Source organism: Bufo gargarizans, chromosome 2 (assembly GCF_014858855.1).
Source record: "Bufo gargarizans isolate SCDJY-AF-19 chromosome 2, ASM1485885v1, whole genome shotgun sequence".
Classification (NCBI taxonomy): Eukaryota; Metazoa; Chordata; class Amphibia; order Anura; family Bufonidae; genus Bufo; species Bufo gargarizans.
In genome coordinates, this window is record NC_058081.1 from 107,445,955 (window position 1) to 107,467,888 (window position 21,934).

The 21,934-nt window shown below is 44.1% G+C and overlaps 1 protein-coding gene across 1 annotated transcript in view; it reads left to right on the plus strand.

The window, feature by feature from the left end:
* Positions 1-21,934, plus strand: part of MEGF11 (multiple EGF like domains 11) — a 344,912-nt gene that overhangs the window by 250,245 nt on the left and 72,733 nt on the right. The window contains exons 8-10 of the mRNA XM_044283159.1: positions 10,914-11,034; positions 13,136-13,299; positions 13,393-13,495. Of these exons, the coding sequence (XP_044139094.1) occupies positions 10,914-11,034; positions 13,136-13,299; positions 13,393-13,495 (388 nt within the window). The remainder of the gene's footprint in view (positions 1-10,913; positions 11,035-13,135; positions 13,300-13,392; positions 13,496-21,934) is intronic.

Sequence of the window (21,934 nt, forward strand, 5' to 3'; positions counted from 1 at the left end):
ACTCATAGCTTTTAAAAAATGCCACACCATTAAGGACAAAATAGTGAGGAGCAGATTCCGGAGCAAGAGGGCAGACAACTGGTTATCATCCAATAGACCTGTGGGCAACTATAAATGTGGTAACTGCTCTTTTTGCAGGGGAAGAGTCACATATTGTGGCGCAGTTCATCACGTGTAAAAGCAATTATGTTGTCTATTTGGTGACTTGCCAGTGTGGCGCCTTCTATATAGGGGAAACCATCCGCCCTTTATTTAAAAGGTTTAGAGAACACTTGAATTCTCTAAAGACCGGCAAAGGATGTACTAGACTCATCAAAACATGTCGAAATATGCATGGTGGTAATTCGCGTTGCATTTCCTTTGCTGGGATTGTGGCTCACACTTATGATTTTAGAAAAGAAAAGCATCTGCGTTACCTAGGTAACCAGATGCAATGACGTTTATATATTGCATGGGGTAGCGCAATGAGGTCAGTGGCCAGACGAAGCGCAAAACAGCGCGAAACGGCCGTCGCCGTGAACCTTTCCTGTGTAAAGCACTGTATGCTCCTGCCCGAAGATTTTAATGGATGAATAGAGAATCGTTTTTATCCACACTGGTGAGTGCCGCCTTTTCTATTTATTCTCCACATGGTTAATAAAATAATGATAGTAGTAGCAACAATCAAATCAAAAGATTCACAAACAAAAAAAAAAAAAAAAGAAAACATGGTATCCTGTTAAAAGTAAGGCTTTTTTCAGGCAGAATGTACCCCAGGGTTCTTGGAGTATACATTATCGGTGGTCAAAAACATCTAACCAACTTTTATAATGACAAGTAGAGTATCCTGTGAGAAGTGTGGGAGGAGGTCAGCCACGGCTGCCAGAGTTTCGAGTAAGATTTCATCTTATCCTCTATAGTGGCTGCAATTTTTTCATATATGGCCATTCTATGCATCCGCTGCACAACTTCAGAAAGACAGAGGGCGGTGGATCGCCATTTGGCCACTACGTCGATGCGTGCAGCGAGCAGAAAGTGTTGGGCCAATTTAAATGGGGCGTATTTTAATCTTACAGGCTTATCGCCGAAGGAGACAAACCGATGGGGTCTTATGGAAATTGGTGCCTAAAATGTCCAACAGGACTGCACAAACTTTTGACCAAAACGAGCTTGCTATAAGGCATGCCCACCATATATGGTACATTGATCCAATAGCGCTGCAGCCTCGGAAACAAAGATTTGAAATCAAGGGATATATACGATGTAGCCTTGTGGAGGACCTTAAAGGAAGTTTCCACCAGGGATATTTGCCAACTGCCCCTAGTGATGGTTTCACAACACGTGTGCCATCTAGCTAAAGACATTGAGCAGTGGATGTCCTCCTCCCACTTTAACATAAAGGGCAACTTGATATCACCAGATGGAGTATTTAACCAACAATAGAGAAGAGATATCAGTCATACTCTTCTAAAAGAATATAAGATAAAACGTTCAAAAGGAGAGCAGGAAATGAATCAGTCCCCACAATGGACCGCCAAAAGGGCAAGATCTGGATAGTCTATAGCTTCCAGAACTGATCTGCAGAAGGTAATTTACCAGCAATAACAAAGTCGTGCAATTTTGTCAAGCGGTTGGCGGACCACCATGAGAAACCACTCAAGTCGATCCCAAGTGGGAAGGCCGGGTTAGTCAGTAGAGGAGTGAGGGGAGCAGGTCTGGATTGGAGGCCAGCCTTAAAATGGACCGATCGCCATAATTGGATAGCGTAGAAAGGCAATAGGGCCTTAGATTTTAGGTCAGTAGGGAAAGGTTTTGTATCCCAAAACAATGCAGGCCAGGAAAATGGGGCAATCATGTATGTCTCCAAGGCAACCCATATCGGGGGGAGTCGGCGACCATGGACCAAAAGAAGCTGTGCTAGGCAAGCTGCTTTGTAATATTTTATGAATTTGGGGACTGAAAGTCCACCTAATCGCTTATGGAGAAACATAATTTCCAGTTTAATCCTCGGCTTTAACGCGCCCAGATGAAAGAGGAGAGGTCTCTATGTAGTCAATGTAGATCAGCTATGGGGACCGGGATGGGTAAGGTTCTGAATAAATATAATAGACGCAGCAATATTAATGGATTCTACCTAACCAAGACAGTAGCGGCGAGTCCCATTTGGCCAGGTCAGACCTCATTTCTCTGAGGAGGGGAATGTAGTTCACTTTGTATATATTGGACAGTTGTGAGGTGAGGAATATTCCCAGATAGGATAATTTGTACAGGACAGGTGCGGACACCAAATTCCCTTTTTATCAGGGCAACAGTATTGGCAGGGGTATTACAATGAAGGACCTCAGACTTAGGCCTTCATGCACACGACCGTGCTTAGGCCTCATGCACACGGAGTGCTGTCCGCATCTTTTGCGGCCCCATTGAAGTGAATAGGTCCACACCCGAGCGGACCACAAAAATGGTTGTGTGCATGAGGCCTTAGAAGGGTTAATTTTCAGGCCAGAAGCCCTAGAAAATTCCTGTAGGAGAACATTGAGGTTGGGAAGGGAGACAGCTGGGTTGGTGATTGTAAGGAGCATATCATCCGCAAATAAATTAACTTTTAGTTCCTGGGTCCCAATTGTAATGCCAGTGATATTGGGATCTTGCCGTATAAGGGCAGCTAACGGCTCAATCGCTAGGGCAAAGAGGGCTGGAGACAAGGGACATCCTTGTCTCGTGCCTCTTCCAATATTAACAGGAGAGGGGGAGGTAGAGCGTAATTATAGAAAGGCTGTAGGGTGTGAGTAGAGAGTCGCTAGCGCTTGGACAAAGGGGCTATGAAAACCCATAGTTTTAAGGACTGCTAGCATATATTCCCAAGAGAGACAGTCAAAGGCTTTTTCTATGTCTAGTGAAAGTAAGGTTAGAGGACTTTGATGCTCATGTGACCAAGAGATTACATTGAGAATTTTCTCTTTGCGGGATAAAACCAACTAGATCAGGATGGATCAAGAGTGGAAGTAGAAGGTTTAGTCTGTTAGCTAGAATTGATGTAAAGATCTTTGCATCAAGGTTTAGTAAAGAAATCGGTTTATAATTAGCTGGGGACAAAGGATTCTTGTTAGGTTTCGGGATAACTGTTATAAGACTGTCCAGGAATTCATCCAGCATTGCATTACCCTGGAGGAGATGGTTACAGTAGGTTCTTATGTGTGGAATGAGGATTGGGGAGAATTTCTTAAAGTAGAGTGCAGTCAGGCCTTCTGGCCCAAGTCCTTTCCTAATTTCAGGTTTTTAAGGGTCATCTCAACTTCTTCAGTTGATACTTCCCTATCGAGCTGTAGAAGAGCGTCAGAGGTAAGGATTATGGTGGTTAGCTTTGGAAATTAAGGCGACAGTTAGTGTGGGCATTTGAGGGTTTCGGTGCTTATAAAGGGCTTGATAAAAATCATGGAAGGATAAACAAACTGATGTATGGTACCAGCGCTGGAAAAAGAGGAATGAGTGGTTGGTTAATTTTTTATGTTAGTTCGCAATTACCTTATTCTGGTAGGACAATGACTCAGTCAGGTAGGATATACAACGGGTATCCGGTCCAGCAGTAAGGTAAAGCTTGCAGTGCTTTCTTGCTTAACCTCAGAGCGCGTATGCCGCCCCGGCCGGTGGCTGGCGTGCGCGCGAGGGAGCTTGTGTTAGTACGAGGTTCCGGAGCGTGTAGCGTGACGTTACGACAGACCTTCGTCTGACGAAGAAGCCCGTAGGCTTCGAAACGTGTAGGATCGCTTTTTGGTCTCTGGATCGCTCCGTAGGTCTGTCGTGACGTCACGCTACACGCTCCGGAACCTCGTACTAACACAAGCTCCCTCGCGCGCACGCCAGCCACCGGCCGGGGCGGCATACACGCTCTGAGGTTGAGCAAGAAGCACTGCAAGCTTTACCTTACTGCTGGACCGGATACCCGTTGTATATCCTACCTGACTGAGTCATTGTCCTACCGGAATAAGGTAATTGCGAACTAACATAAAAAATTAACCAACCAGTCATTCCTCTTTTTCCAGCGCTGGTACCATACATCAGTTTGTTTATCTTTGCATATTTTTTGGGATCGGAGCAGCCGATATCCTTCCAGGTACCTAGCAGCGGCTCTATCTGCCTTAGTGCATATAGAGACAATTACACAGCGACAGCGCAGGCACAACTATATACATTTACAAAAATCATGGAAGGTCCTATATATATGGTTAGGATTATTAGTGACTTGACCTTCTTTTGTTTGAATCCGCAGGACTTGGTTAATACATTGCAGGGATTTTAGCTTCCTAGCCAATAATTTATCAGGTTTATTGGCCTATTTATAATACTTAGCTTTAGTCCAGCGTAAGGCTTTTTCAGTCCTATTTGACAATATGGACTTTAGTTGCAACTTAGTGGTTTTGATGGCCTGTTGAAGGTATAAGAATGGGTGTTGTTGGTGAGTGTGGACTAGTCTAGCTAGCTTAGACTCTAATTGGGACTGTGCCTGACCTCTATCCTTTTTCTTCTTTGACACAATAGCTATTAGTCTACCTCTGATAAAAGCCTTATAGACTAACCATACCCAGTGTGGAGAGGAATCAGGCGTTGTGTTCTTGGTGAAGAAATTGGTCAATTCAGTGGCAATCTGAGTCTGGACTGCAGGGTCTGAGAGCAGGGCTTCATTGAGGCGCCAAGAAAAGGGAAGCGACTTTCTAGAAGTCAAAAACATGAAAAAACAACATCATGGTCAGACCAGGCTGAGACAATATGTCTACTGTATAGGAGAAGAGGGAGTGCATTCGCTGAGGAAAGAATTAAGTCAATTCGAGTATGAGAATTGTGAGCTGAGGAGTAGTATGTGTATCCCCTAGCTGATCCATTATGTTCTCTCCAAGTGTCTGAGAGAGAGAGTTGGAGCATAGTGTCGCTAATGATCTGTTTTTGCTCTCTTGTGTGGTGTGAGACCGACGTGTGCGACCTGTCCAGAGTGGTGTTCAGTACAAAATTGAAATCCCCACACCAAATAAGATACTGGTATTCTAGAGGTTCCATTATTTCAGCTAAATTCTTGAAAAAACGAATGGGGTGCTCATTAGGGGAATAAGAGTTCACAACACAAATGGATGTATTGTAAAGGGTGCCTAAAATAATCAGATATCTGCCATCAGAGTCTGAATAGGTCTGTTTAACTTGGAAGGGGAAATTATTCTTAAAGAGACTTAGCACACTCCTTGTCTTGGATGTAGACAAAGCCGTATAGAAGGTAGAATACTGAGAGTGAATAAAAGAGGGGGACGAGGTGGTGGAGAAGTGAGACTCCTGCAGGCAAACTATGTCACGTGAGTGTTTTATATAGTCAATAAATGCTTTTTTACTGTTATGGGATGAATTAAACCCCCTAACATTATCTGATATTATGCAACACATGATAAAAAACATGTAATCGCAGGAGAAGAGCAAGATCGGGAGTACTCACTCTCACACCACCCCCTCTGCTATCTTTCCCCCAAATCAACATAATCATCTCCCCCTGCAGCATAATAGAAAGCATCAAAGGATACCGTATAAAGACATTGTTATAACTAGAACAAAGCAGAGTATAAAACAAAATAAAGAACCAAAACAACTCAGTAGGTCTGGAGTGGGTGTACCATAACCTTGGCCCCCCAGACCAGGAAACATAAGGCAACATGATAATCCTGCCACTACAGAGCAACCATATTTTTCTAACAATATTTTTAAGGACGCTCCATCTACCTCTAACTTTGTCATTGGTTCCGATATGGACCATGACTGCTGGATCTTCTCCAGCCCTTTCTAATAATCTATTAACCTGATCCGTGATGTGTCGAACTCAAGTGCCAGGAAGACAACACACCATTCGATGATCCCGGTCTTTGTGACAGATTGCCCTTTCTGTACCCCTAATAATTGAGTCTCCCACTACCAGCACCTGTCTAGCCTGCCCTGGTCCCCTGCTTACTGGAGCTGACATTCCCCTGACTGGCAGAGGAAGGGTCCGGCTGCAGCAGTGCTCTCCTTAAACTGACATCCCCTTCACCTGCCAACCTTGCAAACTTGTTGGGGTCTGTCAGATCAGGGCTAGCCTCCCTGGCACTCTTTACTCTACCCCGCTTTCTAACTGTTATCCAGCTCGCTACCTCACTTTCCTGAGCCTCCTCGCTACCACCCTCCCCCACATCTACCCCATAGAGTGCTCGCTCGGTGAGTAGCAAACTCTTTTCCAAATTGTTAACGCTTCCCAGTGTTGAAACTCGCCCGGTTAGATACACGATGTGCGATTCCAAACAGGCAATTTGCTGACATTTTGAACAAAGATATGCACCCTCAAACGACTGTTCCAGGACTGCAAACATTGGACAAGATGTGCACTGGACTGCGCTGTCAATAATGGAACACATACTAAATGGGGATTATGCAAGAATAGAAAAAAAATACAATATAGTGCAGTGATAAGAATCTAACTTATTGTAGTCCCCTCCTAAAGTCCCTGAATCTGAAGTCACGTGATCTAAAGTCACACAATTAATACAAACACACACTTGAAATCAAACATGCGAATGTTCACAAAATCACGTTGTTTGTCTGCTTGTAAAAGTGCAGCTCTCAAACCAGACTGCTTTTTTTCCTCTGGATTCAAGTTTAATTTTTTTCAAAACTGGTCATCTTGTGTCATTCTTCTCGATATCTTGAGCCAAGAAAAGTAAAGAAGGCTCCATTGGTATATACAGTATGTGTCTGAATGCTCACCAGATGAAACCCCTATATTTGACAAATAAATACTTTGTGTCATTATCTTGCCGAGCTCTGTGCAGCACAGTTGTTTTTATACAGCCAGGGTTTATTGTGGATGAGACTACCAATGTATGTAAAGGTGCCATTATATATAAGAAAAGAGGGGAGAGCGCATCATAGACTGGACCGCAAAATGACAGGCAAGAATCCAGAATAGAGAGCCCCTCACCTGAGCTTGTTGTGCAAAGGGCACAACAACCTAAAGAACAGTGAAAGAAGTTTCCAAGGTGCTGTCCAGGTGCTTCCAACGATGAAGGAACTCTTAAAGCCACGCTACCTCGATAAACAGTATAATCTTGGCTGAAGACAATGTAAAACTTTATTTCTAGTTGTCTTGTCAATTTGTTTATGGACCACATTGGTCCCTTCGTCAGGCATTATACAACAAGATGTATATTACCTGACAACGGGACTGGTACGGTCCTGAAACGCGTTGCCAGGAATATACTGTTTACCGAGGTAGAGTTCCCCACTCTTCCTCCTTAATGTGTGTAAAAGGCACATGTGTAAAACACACTGTCACGGCTGAGGATGGGGAAAACCCTCAGCCGTGCGATGCCAGAAGATGTTAGGCTGCTCGGCCAGGACGACAGGATTAGGGAGCTGGTCACCTCCTAAAGCGTCCCTAACCTGACCCTAACTCCTAGCTGCATGGGCCGACCTTGAAGGTAGGAGGGCCCATGCTCAGGAACCTCGGATCCTTAACTCACCCTCCGACCGGTCCCTGAACTAGGAGTCAAGGTAAGACGGCCTGTTCCTTCTGGACATGGAGGAACAGGGGTCTCACTGGCCAAGCTACAAGGAATGGGGAAACACAACATACAGATATGACAGGCGAACTACTAGTTCCACACGTACCTGTCACAGCCACGCTGACTGGAACCCATGCATGCACTACTAATGTCCACAGAACAACTAGAGGACACAGCACACATAACACACAGGTAACCAGGACATCCATAATTGCAAATAAACAGAGACAAAGGAAAACATCAACTGAACATCAAGACATAAACTTCACAGATAAACCTATGACCACAAGGGTGGCCCCCACTGGCAGGTGATATACACAGGAGGCTGCTCCAGCTAAGCATGGCTGAAGCAACCCACTGACACATGCCAAACACTGAGGCTTTATAGGCCTAAGAGGCCACACCCACACAGACACAACCAGTGTCTCACACACACAGAAAGGGAGTTAACCCTTCCAACACCAGGGAAGGGAAAACACCACTTAAAGGGGAAGTGTCCAAACCAAGATCACACTGTGGCTGTTGCCGCAGGCAACGACATGGGTGGCAACCATGTCCTGGGAGTCAGCCCGAAGGCCGGGACACTGCCACCACATGTACACATCCAACCAAACGTTGCCACGGGCAGCCACAGTGAAGGGAAGAGTCCTAGTGCACACACAACACAAAACGCAGTGCACACCAGACAAACAAACACAACACCCAACATGAAGGTTGTTAGGTACAACCGCATGCCATGCAGCAAGCTGCCCAGCACCGCTCACGCTGCTCTGCTGAAACCAATACCATACAACTAGTTGCCCGCGGCAACCACAAGTGAGGCCACACACCAGCGGCCCTCACCTGTGATTGAACACCTAAACCAAACCGCAGGCAACCGCATGCGGTTGAGGAGTCACGGCCATTACCGTGGCCGTGACACACACTGCCTGTATTTACAGCTGCTTGGATGCCCCTCTCTTACACAGTATAAGGTAGTACTGTAATTACACGCTGTCTTCACAGACAACATACCTCTTTTACTGAGTCCTTACTCTGCTCTGCTGTTCCGCTACTCACTAGCACTGCAGAATCTATGATTAGTGCCCCTCCAGAAGGAGGTAGGGAGGAGTGGAGATAGCAGGCATATATATGTTATTTGACATTGTGTTAAATTAGTAATGCACCTCTTTGATATTGGGAATGTTCCTGGTAGCCGATGAAAAAAACAGGCTCAGATGTTGACGTATAGCTGCCGAGAGCCACTGCATTGCCAAAGAGCCACACAGAACAGGCTTTAAATGAAAGCTTATAATATATGTAACTTCTGCCCTCTTCCTCTTACCAATAACTCCAGTGTGACCAGAATGGAGCTAACTAAGAAAATACAACAAACCGTGACTCTTGGGAGACTAATGACCGTATTGTTTTTTACATAAAAAAATGTCCGCATGATATATGAGTTTATGACCCTGAACATGATGGTGTTATGTATCTGATAGCACTGGTCAGTGCAGCAATAATTATGTATGGACAGCAGTTAGGAATACATACATGTCACTGTCAGAAATGACATACAAACCTCATTTGCCTCTGCACCAACGTTCATAAATTTTAAAGGGTTGTCGAGGCTACAGATATTGATGACCTATCCTTAGGATAGGTGATCAATATCAGGTCGGTGGGGGTCCGACTCCCCTGCTGATCAGCTCTTTTGGACAGGCACCAAAAATTATACAGTGTACACAGCGAAAGCAGGAGGCTCCGTATGCTGTGTAGTTTCCAGCACTGGCTTATGTAGCTCAGTTGCCATTCACTTGAATGGAAGCTGAGCTGCAGTACCCCGCCACGGCCACTACACGGAGAACAGAGCTGTCTTCTTCCTTTTACGTACATTGTATAGTTTCCTGAGTCGAAGGTGGCTGTCTAAAACAGCCGCTGGGTGTCAGACCCCACCGATTTGATATTGATGACCTGTCCTGAGGATAGCAAAGAATAGAAGATGGCGGCAGCATATCCATATAAGGGTCTTTAATTCACCATACGTCCATGAATAATGTACAAAAAGAGCAATAAAGTGCAACGTTTTAGCTACATCATAGCCTTTCTCAAGCATGCTATGATGTAGCCGAAACGTTGCACTTTATTGCTCTTTTTGTACATTATTCATGGACGTATGGAGAATTAAAGACCCTTATATGGATATGCTGCCGTCATCTTCTATTCTTTGCTGATCTGTTGACCGCTGAGGATCTGTGGCCATGGACGGGCTGATGCATTCCAAGGGAGTCTGAGAGGTACACTTGTGCTGCTCTAAACTATCTATTGCTGTCCTGAGGACAGGTCACCAACACCTAACTCCTGTAAAACCCATGTTGTTGGCAGTAGCCAAAAACTACATACGGTACATTTCTGCATTGAAACACTTGACTGTAAGACACTGCAAGGTCCTTGGAGCCTATAGTTTCAACAGTTTATACAACGAGAAGTGGAGATATTCAGTGGTGGTAGAATGCATCACTGGAGTAGATATTTTGGGACAAGTAGAAGGTCATCTAAGATAGAGATGGAGCTGCAGTCCAGGAGACTTCTGACTTTTAAGTCCGGCAGCTTTGATCCAGCACATTCTTTGGGTCTTTGTGATTTCGCTGACAAAAGGGTATATGTGTCTCTTCAGCAACTTCCTACATCAGGCCACTCTCCTAATCAGGTTCAAAATGTTAATTACTGCGTCTGCCGGAATAATTGGGGAGAGCTTGATTTTCATCTGGTAGGGAAGACCAATGCTGTCCATATCAGGAGATAGTCCTCTTCCAATTTGAAGACATTTAACCCGTAGTGTGTTGAAGAACAAAAGTGTATGAATTCTTTACTGATCTTATATACTGTATATAGTTAACAATTCAGCAATAGTTTTATCCAAACGTCTTCATTCACATTGAGAGAAGTGGCAGTGTGCCAGGAAGAGAGGGAAGAAGGATTTGCTGTAAATACAAGGGTATTACAATACTTAAGAAAGGAAGCTAATTCACTCAGATGCCTAACTCTGCGTTAATGCCAACCAGATTCCTTCTCCATTACTGATGACTACATTGTGTGATTAATGGCCTTGAACTTTAGACCGAGGCCTGAAACGTAGCTCCTTTTATTCTTCTCACATTTAATGATCTCCAGCAGACAACTGTTTGTGGCATTTTAGCTAAAACACATTATTGTACAGAGAAGAGCATGGACCTACCATACATTACATGACAAATAACTGCCACCACGTAAGGATCCTTTCAATCACCCCCCATAGATTGCAGTGCAATGTTTATCTCGAAGCAATGTGTCTCTGACATCGATTCCTGACAACTCACCCCCATTACAGCCATTGTGTTGCCATTTCAGGGACCGGATTGTTCCATGTCATGTTCCCTTGGAACGTTTGGAACGGACTGCTCGTCAGTGTGCAACTGCAAGAATGGCGCTGCCTGCTCTCCGGTGGATGGGTCTTGTTTGTGCAGAGAAGGTAACACAACCCATGGTGTCTTCAGTAGATACATATTTATTACAATTGTTTAAAGAATAACGCAACACTCTTAAATTATTAAAAGTCTAGTGGGGTAGAGTGAAGGCCCCAGCAGATTATTGATAGCAACCGTTTGTACCAACGCTCGTTAACGATAATCGTCCTGTTTAAAGCTGCTGTCGATTACCCAGTGAATGAACGTTTTGTAATAGATCGTTGGTGCTGACACCTAAATTATCGTTTGTTGGCATCAGATTGTACCGTCTAAACAGCCTCTGCAGCAGGCAAATAATGATTCTGTATGGGGACAAGCGATGGAATTAGTGATCTCCCCTCTTCATACTGGGGAGGAGATTGCTACATGTAAATACAGCTGTCTCTGGCCGACGAGCAGGCGATTGTCAGGAAGGAACGCGTCCTTCACGACAATCGTTAGCTTCATCAGGCCGTGTAAAGGGGCCATTACTATTTGAAATGTGCCTGAATTCTGGCACAGAGACTGTACGACACTTGTTTTGCCTTACCCAACAAAGGGCAAAAAAGGGGGCATGGTGTAGCGGAGGAAGTTCATGGCCTAATAGGCTCTAAAATTGGGCTAAAATTTGAGTGCACAATTCTGGCACAACGTAAGCCCCCAACATGCGTTATAAATGAAGACTAGACAGTCTAAAGGTGTGCCGAATTCATCATCCAGCACCAGCCACTGAAATAAACCTGTCTAGTCTAGGTTTGCACTTAGACACTATTAGTAAACCTGCCCCAGTGTGTTAATCCATTCCCTTCTACACGACCGTATGTATTTTGCAGTCTGCAAAAAACGGATCCGTAAAAAATACAGATTATGTCCGTGTGCATTTCGTATTTTGCGGAACGGAACAGCTGGCCCCTAATAGAACAGCCCTATCCTTGTCTGTAATGCGGACAATAATAGGACATGTTCTATTTTTTTACAGAATGGACATACGGAAATGGATCGCACACAGAGTAACTTCAGTTTTTTTTGCAGACCTATTGAAATAAATGGTTCTGCATACGGTCCCAAAAAAACCTGAAAAAAAAGAAAATACGTTTGTGTGCATGAGTACTAACACGCGTCATAGGATTACCCCCTACAATAGCTATGAAGAACTGCCAGTTGTCTCCCGGTCAGATCCGTTTTTCCGGAGAGACGGATCCGTTATTTTAATGCATTTTTCAGACGGATCTGGATCCGTTTGACAAATGCCATCAGTTTGCGTCCGGATTGCCGACACTGCCTGCCGGAATCTTCTACCGCAAGTGGGAAAGTACCCTTAAATAAAGTGTTACATTTAACCATCAGTATAAAAAGGAGAATTTAAAGGAGCACCTATCAGCAGGATCAATCCCACAAAGCCATCATATTTCATGGAAGGGTTGGTCCTGCTGATTTAAAATGATACCTACATTTTGAAAATCGGTTGCGGTATTCCTGAGAAAAAAAGTCTTTTTTTCTTTTTCTTGGGAGCACTACAATGATTTTCACAAGATATGTATCATATTAATCAGCAGGATCAACCTCACCAGGAGGTATGCCGAGTGTAATAGGGTTGATCCTTAACTCTGTTTTCTCTTAATTAAATTACAATAAGTAAGTAGTCTGCCATTAAAATCACTGGTCATAGCTAACTAACTCTTTTACTATGTACTATATGGTTCCTAACCCATCTTTCATTCCGCTGCCCGCTCCTTATATCTGCTCCCGATTGCCACTCAATGACCCTAGCCTTCAGCACTGTGTTAGGCTCTGTTCACACTTGTGTTGCGACCAGTTGTCGGAGATTCCATCAGCCATTCTGTTATCTTTGACAAAGCACTGCGATGCTGTTGCAGAGAGCCTTGGGGTCCTCCGACAGTCCCAGTTTGGATCCATTGAAGAACAGATCATCACAGCATCATGGTGTCAGTAATAAATGTAAGCCATGGCTTTAGTGTGAACAGAGCCTATGCTATATATCCCAATCTTTTTAACACATTTACTGTATGCATTGAAGATAGTTACTATAATTATATTATGTCTATGTTCTGTTTCATGGTGAATATTATAAGGCAGAAACCATCTCTTTTGTATGTCTTCACCCAGGATGGCAAGGGACAGACTGTTCTATTCCCTGTCCCAGTGGTACCTGGGGTCTGTACTGCAATCAGACCTGTCATTGCTTCAATGATGCCTCCTGCAGCCCAGTGGACGGCAGCTGCATGTGTGCTGCAGGCTGGATGGGAGACATCTGTGACCAGCCGTGTCCGGTAGGGAAGGAGCTTCTCGTCTCTTTAATGTCTTCATGTGCTCTAATGCTGATTCTCCCATCAATTAGCTTTTTATTTTTCTTCTTCATATAGGAAGGGATGTATGGTTTGGACTGTATGGAACAGTGTGATTGCGGTCACGCAGAGGGATGTGACCCTGTCATTGGGCACTGTCACTGTCTGGCAGGATGGACAGGTATGTACAAGATGGAATACAGTAGATTACTGCTCTGTCTATGAACTAGCTTCTCTGTGTCCCAGGAGAGCAGCCATGCCCCCTTCTTCTTCTCCTCCTCACTGTTTCTGGCTGTAGGACTACTGGCTGGAGCAGGAGCCTCTCTGCTGTGCCCTGTCTGCAATAGAACCCAAAATGAACATCCAACCCCTTGAAGGAGCTTAGCCCCTCAACCATTGCCCAGCTGGAAATTGACTATTTTCCTCAGATTAACCCCTGTTTTCTCATGCGAGATTTCTATGAGAGTGTTTGTTTCAGAAACATAGTGGAAATCCAGCCGACTAACAAACCTTGGGAGCAGGATTAGGGCTCATGCACACAGCCGTTGCCGTGTCTGCTGTCCACAAAACACAGAAACCGGCCAAGAACCTGTCACCATTATTTTTTTCTGCTTTAGAAATGTCCTATCCATGTCCACAAAATGGACAAGAATAGGACATGTTCTATATTTTTTGCGGGGCCACGGAATGGACATACGTATGACATCTTTTGCGGCTCTATTGAAGTAAATGGGTCTGCATCCGATTCGCAAAAAATGCGGATTGGATGCGGACCAAAACCACATGTGCATGAGCCCTTATCTTGTGTTTACTTTTATCATTCACTTGCAGGTTTAGGCTGGGTCCTCATATAGTTTTTTATGTTGATTTTGCCAACAGTTTTTTAACATGCATTTTTAATACTTTTTTGTGGCAAAAAAAACACCAATTCCACAAATTCCGTGAAAGATATTACCTGCAATTTTCTTTTAGGCCCCTTTCACACGGGCGAGATTTCCGTGCGGGTGCGATGCGTGAGTTGAACGCATTGCACCCGCACTGAATCCTGACCCATTCATTTCTATGGGGCTGTTCACATGAGCGGTGATTTTCACGCATCACTTATGCGTTGCGTGAAAATCGCAGCATGTTCTATATTCAGCGTTTTTCACGTAACGCAGGCCCCATAGAAATGAATGGGGTTGCGTGAAAATCGCAAGCATCCGCAAGCAAGTGCGGATGCGGTGCGATTTCCACACATGGGTTCTAGGTGACAGTCTATTCACTGTATTATTTTCCCTTATAACATGGTTATAAGGGAAAATAATAGCATTCTGACTACAGAATGCTTAGTATAATAGTGCTGGGAGGGTTAAAAAAAATAAAAAAAGTTAACTCACCTTATCCCCATGATCGCCTAGTTCCCGGTCGGTCTGTTCTTTAGCTGTGGCTAAAGGACCTGTGGTGATGTCAGATCACATGCTCCATCACCATGGTGATGGACCATGTGATTGGAGCATGTGATCTGACATCACCAAAGGTCATTCAGTCCACAGCTAAAGAACAGACCGGGATCTACACGATCATGGGGATAAGGTGAGTTAACTTTTTTATTATTTTTAACCCTTCCAGCACTATTATACTAAGCATTCTGTATTCAGAATGCTATTATTTTCCCTTATAACCATGTTATAAGGGAAAATAATACAATCTTCAGAACATCAATCCCAAGCCCGAACTTCTGTGAAGAAGTTCGGGTTTGGGTACCAAACATGCGCGATTTTTCTCACGCGAGTGCAAAACGCATTACAATGTTTTGCACTCGCGCGGAAAAATCGCGGGTGTTTCCGCAACGCACCCGCACATTTTTCCGCAACGCCCGTGTGAAACCAGCCTTATAGTGCTGTTTTTCCAATTGGGGTATTTTTTTGTGTCCATGGCTTTCCTTAAAGGGGTTTCCAAGTGTTTTTTTACTGATGACCTATCTTCCGCTTAGTGCCGCAGCCTTCTAACAGCTTTTCTTAGGCCGTCTGTTGTCACGTTCATCGATCACACGGCCTAGGAGCAGCACAGCCCCATTGAGGTGAATGAGACTGAGCTGCGATACCACTCACAGCCGCTATACAATGTACAACGCTGTGCTTGGTGAGCAGAGAGAAGGCTGCGTCGCTATTGCGAGTGCCAGTGCCTTCTCAAACAGCTGATCAGCGGGGGTCCCTGGTGTCAGATCCCCACGATCAGATACTAAATAAATAAAAAACCTTTAAAAAAATAATTCAGCAATGGGAGCCAGCAATGGCATTAAAAAAAACACAACAAAAATGCCATACAAAACACATGACCTAAATAAGAAAAGTTTTTCCAGTTTTTAGCAGCAAAAAAAAAAAAATGCTTAACCAAATTCATGTGTGAAGGAGAGTTTTTTGTCTGACTGCTGAAGTGGAGTGAGCGCTGCAGTATGTTTGTACGAATTTGCTTGTCTGCACGTGGCTGTGTATTTGCGAAGGAGCAGAGCTAGGGGCTGAGCGGCGTTGTGTAGTAAATTAAATAGATATTATCACCCTAAGAAACACACAGCTCTCAGTCTGCTCAGCACTGATTGGTGTGGGAGCCAGAGGCAAGAAGGCATGTGTGCAGGAGATTACTGACCTCCGGGATGCAGAAGACAAGGTGGGGGGGGTCTGGGTAGCAGGTGCCTGAAAGGTCCAAGTCTCATGGGTTCCTAGAGAAGGTGCGGGCCTGCAACTTTTTTATGCACAGTATCAGGTTCTTGATTGTCGAAACTGAATAAACGATATACTGTAGGTATTATGCATAATATGGAGTCTGGTATTAAAAGAAGCACCTAAATCATTAAGGACTGTATTAGAGGAAGAGCCCATATAACAATTCTTGGAATTACTACATTTATATATGGAGACAAAGTCAATATAAATCTGGAGGTCTGCTGGGAGCTGCCCCGCAGTTACATCAGTGGACACAGGCAGTTCAGTTATCTGTCCAGGACCGGTTTTAGAGAAAATGGGGCCCTGGGCAAAGTAGAGACCTCTCCCTACAGTTTTATATGCTATTACTTAAAACTTCAAAGCTGATGGTAGAGGGTAGTGCAGGGCTAATGAGGACATCATTTTTTATGTTGGGTAGTGGATGAGTTAATAGAAAAAAACCATGTTGATCTAGCATGGTAAAGGGGTTACTATGGCAATAAAAGGGGATAGTGAATAATATTAAAGAGAGTCTGCCAGCAGTTTTGTCAGTGCAACTGTGAAGCTGAAAAAATGAACGGTGAATCCCATGCATGCCACTCCTGCAAGTGCACCAAGGCAAACCCAAAGGCCTCAGTACGTCAGGCTCAGTGTACGAGCCACACCACAGCCACTGCACTCTGCTAGGAGTAGTGATAGCTACTGTATACAGTCCAACCAGGAGACCATTACAGCCGTCATTCACAGCAAAACTGCTGACTGACACCATCACTGATGGTACAAGGCCGTGAAATAAACTGTTTGATCTCTGGTGGTCTAGGGCAGTTAATGGATTAATTATTTAATCCCTGGTGGTCTAGGTCACTCAAACCAGTAATAATTTCCCATGTCATTGGTAGCTTCCTGGAAAACAGAGCGTACGGACTCTTCGTACAGCTGATCGGTAGGGGTCCCAGGAGCCGAACCCCCACCGATCTTATATTGATGACCTATCCTGAGGATAGTCCATCAATATGAAAATCCCAAAGAACCCCTTCAACACTGGATGCATGTTCTCTTATGAACACTGGCTTGTTTTATGTGATAATATGTAAAATTACAGATCATGTACATATGGATCGGGCAGTATATGCTTTCAATACGAATATTAGCAAATTATTATATACGTAATATCTAACAAAGTCAAGACACTGTCGTCTATGATTTTGAGCAGGAAAAAAAGTCTAGATAGATGTATTTCAGAAAAACTGTGAAAACCCCCCTTTAATAATTGTTTGCCATTCACATTTGCTCTTTTGTGCATCATGAATGAATGTTCCTTCCCTAATCCTGCTGCTCCTGTACTGTAGCTCCACTATAGAGGCAACTACTTATATCAGGCTATTCTTAGCTCTGATTCTGGCATCTAACTTGACTTCTCTAGCTGACGGTCTGAGCACCTTCTGGCTGTACGTAGACTAATTGTTTGCTCAGAATAGCCACTGCTGCCTATTGTTAAACAGAGAATGAAGGCGGTCAGGTGGTTGTACATAAAGGCTTTGTCACTCTCCTGGTCATGAGCACAGTGACAGAAGGACGCTAAGGTTCCTCTGAGCCAAGAAGATGGAAGAGTTTGGTCACATCAGACCTGTCACTCACTCACACGGCTGTCCCTTGCCTGCCCTTCAGCTCCATTAATGCACGACCACAGATAATCTCAACTCCCACAAGGCTTGGTCCATGGGTTTAAAGACGCAGCCGCTTCCTTTACTGTGCTGATGAACTAGTACTGCCTCTGTGCAAAGTTTCGACACCTTTTATACAATGGAGCTGTCAGTGGGAGCCTCTGGGGACTGGAGATAGCAGCTAATTATACTAGATGGACGTGTCTGTGCATCCTACGATAGACCTGTCTGTCTGACTCTATTCTTCTTCGAAATGTCTTCATAATCTTCATTTTCATCGCTCCCGCCTTTCCGAGACTCAAGCAAGTTCACCAAGCTGAATATTTTTAAGGAGACGCACCAGGTTTTCTATGCCACTGATTACTTCTCGTGTACTATGTGTGTAAAACAGTGGAGCCTATGTGCAATGAGAGACTACTCCAAGGTTATAAAGGAACAGCACTGCACTGTCTCTCGGAAGGCACACAATGCACTTTGCACTCTATAAAATAAAATCATAATATGAACATATAATATATTTGGCTGCCTGAAGAAACGGAGATAATAAAGTTCGAGCAAGGTCATCCAGAGACAGCAATTTAAGAATATGCAAAATTGTTGAGGGCTAGATAAGGTGGCATGGCACTGCAGGATTACGACTACCCCCGGATTATCCCGCTTCATGATTGGATGCTAGTTTTGGTTGCCACTCTCTGGGACTAGAGATAAGTCTCCAGAATGTTCGCTTTCATTTTTTCACAAGACTTAATTTGTACAAAGCTGATAAGGAATTGTACTTCCGCCTGTGCTCAAAAATCCTCTCGGGGTGAAAGAACTTTGAAATCTCCAACCTGCAGGCGGAAGGAAAAGTTTTAGCAACCACCGCTCTTTGGTAGTGATGAATGAATTTCTGGGAATTTAATTCGGGTCGAATTCAATTTGGATCGAAAGTGCTTCAGTTGCCCTTACCGTCCATGACCTTCTGATGTTTTCTCTGACACTCTCCCTCTGTACAAAATTTATCTGAACTGAATCACACGAAGTTCTGATAGAATCCATATTTTTTAACAAATTCCGGTTGAATTTTGATTCTGCAGAATCAATTTGTTCTCTACACTTTGGTTTTGGCACTATGACTACTACCAGCAACATAGAGAAGCGGGAACCCTGGAGAAAAAGTTAAAATTGTCTCCTATACAAGGGTGACATGATGTTCCTTATTGTATCCTACATGTGTTGTGTCTGATTAGAAGGTTCTGTTCAAACCACCCATAGAGTAGAGCCATAGAAATGGAACCAATCGATGTTGGCGCCTACCTAGCACATATGCCCTTGGGTCCCTTAAAAGCTGAAAAATGCCTCTTTAGTAGAGTCTGCTCCAACGCTTAGTTGGCCAACACAGTCATCTTAGGACAGTGATCCATGTATCAGTACAATTGTGGCCACTGGACGGTGGCATTTATTGCTTAGCTAAGTTTCCAAAGGGTAAAGAGATGTTTCAGTCTTGGTTGCTCCTTTCAGCATGCGAAGGGTGGAGGACATTGCGAGCTCACTGTAAATTTCCTGGGTCTGCAATATTTTTGCATTAACTCAGGACGGTTTGAACAAAATCAGCAAGTAGCACAAGTGAGGGAAAACGACTCAGAGCCTGTGTAATGATTTTCACTCACTCGCAGTAATCCTTAAACTTTCAGCTGCCGAGCAGATTGAAGCCTCAGTAATTACAATGCGGTACCTGTTCTGCTCTGATGGGGAGGGGGCGCATCTCCTGAGTAACACATTAATCCACTCTCTGCCTGAGGTCTCTCCCCCTGTGTTTATCCCATTATGCAGAGGAGCGTGGGCCTGTGAGATAAAGCTAGCAAATGCTGCAACGCATCGTAGGGGAGAGGGAGCGAAGTGGAGGAATCAGGTAAACCGAAGGGGAATGTCTTACCGTTCTGTCCTGTCAACAACCTGTTCATTTCAGGCTTCACTTCCATTTATTAGGACCAGATCTGTGTACCGTTAGTGCAAAACCTGTCGCAAAATATACAGGCCTGATTAGAATAGAAAAATGTGCATGTACAGTGTCAGATGGGAGCGCCTTAAAGGGAACCTGTCGCCATAAAAATACAGGCGCTGACCAGATTGATTTATAGTTTTATGGGAAATGATTCTGCAAGACATGTAATTTATACATTTATATCTCTGCTCTTTTTACACTTAGATAGGAGTCATGTGGGCATAGAAAGAGGTCTAAATTACTAAAATGATAGGTTTTATTGAATCGTTTCCCATAAACCTATATATCAATCTGCTCAGCTCCTCCTGCTGCCTGCAGATTGCACAGCATTTTTAGGGTGACGGGTTCTCTTTAAATCTGTCAGCAGAAATCTTTGACTGTACACCTATACGGAACATGCGCATCGTAAACGTGCCAGTTATCATTGCAAGGACTGGGAATGGCAGCTTCAGGTGGGTTTGCCATTATTGTTACAGGACCTTCAGAGGATCCTCCGTTTTTATTTTATTTAACCTTTCTATCTCTATATATGTAGTGACAACACAGAGGGCATCCATCTGCGGTAATAGAAATGCAGCTATATTAATCACGTCTTAAAAGTTGTTCCAAATATTGTGTTTAATTGCTGTAAATATTAAAGGGGAGTTTTGAGAGTACAATATTGGTGACCTATCCTCAGGATAGGTTATCAATATGTGATTGGTGGAGTCCCAGCGTCCTCACAGCTTACCAAGCACAACGCTGTGCACTGTATGGTGGCTGTGCTTCGTAATGCAGTCCGGGCCCATTCACTTCAATGGGACTGAGCTGCAGGTAGGCCATGTGACCAACGAACATAGCGTCACTGGCCTAATAAGAGGCTGCGGTGCTCACCAAATGGCCGCAGCCTCTTCAAACAGTTGATCAGTGGTGGTGACAGCAGTTACCATCAGTATTGAACTTCCGGAAAACCCCTTTAATATTGCTGTAAAGTGTATTACGTTACTTGCAGGTCATTTCTGAAAATACAACCGGCATCAACTGCAAACTGTGTATCCACTTAACACAGAGTATAGGCTTGGGATAATAAGGAGCCCATCCCCTGCCTGATTGCTATAGGAAGAGAGCTGTCAATCGGTTGCAGGAAGGAGGGGAGCTCACCAATGTGAGCGCATGTAGTGTATGGAGCTGACTAAGCATTCAGCTCATGCTGGAGCTGCTCAATACTGATTTTAGCAAACGACTGGGTTAATTAAAAAAATGACCCAACATTTTGCTCAGAGTCTCTGTCACTAGACCCGCTGTCCTCAGATAGGGCAGATAAAACTGGCGGTGACAGATTCCCTTTAATTCAGTGTGTAGGGGCAACTTAACAATTACATTTGAGAAATACATTTTGTGCATTTTCCTACTAAAATGATGCTACTGAGGCTGAGTTGGAGGTATACGTTGGGAGGATCTTCAATGTTCACCTATGATGGAAGACTGCAACACATTGCAGTATATATATATATATATATATATATATATATATTATACCGTATGTATATGTGTATATATATATATATATACATACACACAATCGAGTCACATTATTATGACCACTTCCTACTTTTGATGTCGGCAGTATGTAGCTCATGAAGGAAGTCCTGTCTGGTGAACTGGCTTGGTGGGTATATAAGGTGTGCGATAGCGAGTCTGCACACATATCCCTAGTTGTTGTCATGGGTAGGAGTTGCAAAAAGGGATGATTATTGACTTTCGGGACGAGGATGGCAGTATTTCTGTTTGTGAACTATTCTCGTGCTGCTGTGGTGAAGGTGTATCATGAGTGGACAAATGGCACCATTGTGAATAAGCGACGTGGACACTGGAGCACCACGTGTCACTGATATGAGAGGTGAACGTCAGCTATGAAGGTGCGCAACGGGGACTGACACTCTACAGTGGAGCAGGTCATCCCCAAAATGAACCGGGGGCTACCAGGCATGTGTCTAAAAACAACAGATCAGTAAATCCTACTGGGGCTCTGAAGCAGCCGGATGCTCGCTGCACCTCTGCAAACAAAGTTGCATTAGCAGAAAAGGCTTCAGTTTTTACTGCAGTATAGGAAGTGGACCTCCAACTAATTGGCAAAGGATTGCCTTCTCTGATGAGTCTGCTTCGTTTAACGGATGGACGTTGGCGTGTCAGGACAGAAACCTCAGAGAAGAAACTCCCTGCAACCATTGCTGGAAGAACGCAAGCTGCTGGAGGCAGTGTTATGGTCAGGGGAATGTTTTTGGAGCATTCTTAGACGCAATCATCCA